The 3,022-nt window shown below is 72.3% G+C and overlaps 1 protein-coding gene across 1 annotated transcript in view; it reads right to left on the reverse strand.

Annotated features, from left to right (window-relative positions):
- Positions 1 to 2,972, reverse strand: part of H696_05707 (hypothetical protein) — a gene marked incomplete at its 3' end in the record, with an annotated part of 7,686 nt that extends 4,714 nt beyond the window's left edge. Inside the window, exons 1-4 of the mRNA XM_009499520.1 lie at positions 2,749 to 2,972; positions 2,306 to 2,574; positions 1,816 to 2,075; positions 210 to 1,596 (exon numbers count right to left, since the gene is read on the reverse strand). Of these exons, the coding sequence (XP_009497795.1) occupies positions 210 to 1,596; positions 1,816 to 2,075; positions 2,306 to 2,574; positions 2,749 to 2,926 (2,094 nt within the window). The 5' untranslated portion in view covers positions 2,927 to 2,972. The remainder of the gene's footprint in view (positions 1 to 209; positions 1,597 to 1,815; positions 2,076 to 2,305; positions 2,575 to 2,748) is intronic.
- Positions 2,973 to 3,022: the final 50 nt, after the last annotated feature.

Here is a 3,022-nt window from a genome sequence, read left to right on the forward strand (position 1 = left end):
GGGGGGGGGGGAGGCGCGCGGGGACATCCCCCGAGAGGGGAGCCGCGAGCAGAGCAAGCCCATCCCCGAGACATGGGAGGTCAGCCGGTGGCCAGGCGAGGAGAGGCGCTGAGGCACACTGTGCGGAGGGGAAAAGAAGAGGGAAAGAAAGAAGAAGAGGGAAAGCCCCGGGAGCAGGACACAAAGAGAGGGACGGGGCCGGCACGCACCTGCACAGGCGTCGTCAACAGCAGGAGGATCAGGTTGCCCAGGTACAGCCCGGGAACGAGCTCGATGCGCACAAAGGACTTGACCGCCGGCACCTCCATCAGGACCATGTCCAGCATGAACACGGGCAGGGTGAAGATGAGCGCCGTGAAGAAGTCCCGCCGCCAGCGGCGGACTTCGGACGCGCGCGACAAAGCCGCCGCCGTGGACCCGGCATCCGGGCCGGCGGCCGCCCCGGCCGCCGCGGCGTCCGGATCGGACGCACGCGCACGCGCGCGCCACTCGCCCACACTTTCGCCCGGCAGCCGGGGCACCCGGTCTGTGGCCGGACCGGCGGCCCCCGCCGGCCCGCCCGAGTCGTCCCGGCCCGGCGTGCGGATGTGGATGGCCGTCGAGGGGAACCCCGCGGAGGAGATTTCCCGCGCGATGCCCTCCAAGGAGATGATCTCCGGGTTGAAGACCACCTCGGCCTGCTCGGCCAGCAGGGCCACGCGGATCTCCAGCAGCCCGGGGACCTTGCGCGCGTGGCGCTCAATCGAGCTGACACACGAGCCACACGTCATGCCTTTGACCACGAGATGCCCGGTCTTCGGCCGGGAGCCGGGCGACTGGGGCCTGCGAGAGCCGGCGGTGGCGGTAGTGGCGGTGGTGGTGGTGGTGGTGGTGGTGGTGGTGGTGGTGGTGGCAACAGTGGCGGCGGCGGTGGCGGCGGCCCGGGGAGGAGGGACAGCCGCGGTGGGTCCGGCCCCGACACCGACGCCGGTACTCGCCGGGGCCGAGCCCCACACCGGCGGCGAAAGTGCATCCGCAGACAGGCCGCCCCGGTCGGACTTGCTGGCTGCCAGCGAGATGGTAGATGCATCACTCGGCGGGCCGAGGAACGTGCTCGGCGGCGGCGGCGAGGATGCCGTGGCGGTCTCGGCCGCCGGCAAGGACGACATGACCGACGACATGCCTCGCCCTCCTGGCGATTCGGCAGACGGAGAGTCCTCGGCGGCTGGGAGGGCGCCAGCCGGCTTTTGGACGGCGGCACCGGGCACAAGGGATGCCGCCGGGGCCGGGGGGGCCTCCGGACTGGCCGCCAGCGACAGCGGCTCAAAATGGACATCCTCCAGGTCGAAGGGCGACACCAGCTCGAACCCGAGGTCCTCGGCGAAGGCGCCCACCGAGTGCAGCGCATCGGCCAGGTCCCGGGCATGGGCGAACAGGAGCGCCGCATGCCCGGGGACCGGCACATCGAAGCCGGTGCACCCGCCTGGGAAGCCGGCGCCGGACCCGGCTGCCCGACCGGCGGCAGGGGCCGGCTGCTGGGTCAGCGTGTCGGTCAGGGCGTTGCTCAGCTTGCGCACGCACGACCGGCACCGCATGCCGGTCAGGGTCAGCGGCAGGCTGGAAAGGGGTGTCCAACGGCGGGTGTTAAAAAAGGCAGGCAGACGCCGGGAGGGCGCGACCGCCGGGAGGCACACATCAGGGTGAGCGAGGGGAGAGGAAGGTGGCACGCCCGGTGAAGGGGGGGGGGACCGTGCACATGTGGTCGCACGCCCGGGCATCACACACACACACACACACACACACACACACACACACAGCGCCTCGGCGCACACGCACCGGAGGTGGGGAATTCGCGCCCGGGCCACGGCCACCGTGAAACCGGACATCTCGGCCAGAGCCACCAGCGCATCGAAGAAGACCTCGATCGCCGGGCCGGCGGCCCCCGGCGAGGCCCCGGTCCACAGGAGCAGCTCGCCCTGCCCGGCGCGCGGGTCGATCTGCGGCCGCGTGAGGAGGCGCAATTCGGCCTCGGCCGCCGCGTCGCCGGCCAGCGAGGCGAGGAGGTTGGCGCATGACCGACATGTCATGCCCTCGATCTGTGGCCGTGGGGGCACGATCGCACGTGCGTGCGCGCGCGTGCGCATGGCCGCGACCGCCGGAGAAGGCACGCGGTCGGCGGGCGCAGCAGCAGCACCGACCGGCAAACGGCCGCAAGCGCAAGGCCCATGCCAAGGTTGCATACACTCGAGGGTGTCAGACATGCGGCCGGGTGGGAACGGCGGCGGCGGCAGTCGGAGAGAAGGAGAGACCATCGCCCGAGGCGCACCTTCAGGGAGAAATGCCACAGCAGCGGCGCGCCATCGGTCACCGGCGTGGCGGACAGGGCCACATCGGAAAAGAGCGGCCCGGCGTCGGCCCCGGCGTCAGGGACAACGGCCTCGGTGGGCTGCGCACGCAGGAGCACAAGCAGCCGCGCCACGCGGTCCTGCAGCCCGCCGTCGCTCAAGCCCGACGAGGCCACCAGGACCAGGACATGGCGCGGGTCGCCGGCCTCGGCGGGCTCCTCGATGGGGGCGTCGCTGATGAAGCAGGAGCCTGTGTGTGTGTGCGCGCGCGCGCGCGCGGTTCAGGCGCAGAGAGCAGGCAAGCATGGCCCCGGAGGTTGGGTAAGGTGGGGGGGAGGGGGGGGGGAGGGGGAGCCGTCAGCAGGGACAGAGGGGCGAGGGGGGCACCGGAGGAGGGGGGGGGGGAGGGCTCGAGATCACGCACCGAGGGGAAAGCCGGCCTCGGCCGCCAGCGAGGCCACCAGGGCCGTGAGTGGCTGTTCGACCGTCGACAGGGGCAGCCGGCTGCGCAGGTCGACGCACACCAGGGCCGGGTCAGGGGCGGCCGGCGCATCGGGCGCCAGCGGCAGGCGGCCCTGCATGGCCCAGGTCGGTCCAGTCATGTATCAGGCTATGGCGCACGCACGCGCGCGCACACACACGCACACACGACCGGCCTACTGGCAGGGAGGGCGGGAGGAAATGGAAGGGGGGGGGGG

The sequence above is a fragment of the Fonticula alba genome, assembly GCF_000388065.1.
Source record: "Fonticula alba strain ATCC 38817 unplaced genomic scaffold supercont2.13, whole genome shotgun sequence".
NCBI lineage: Eukaryota > Rotosphaerida > Fonticulaceae > Fonticula > Fonticula alba.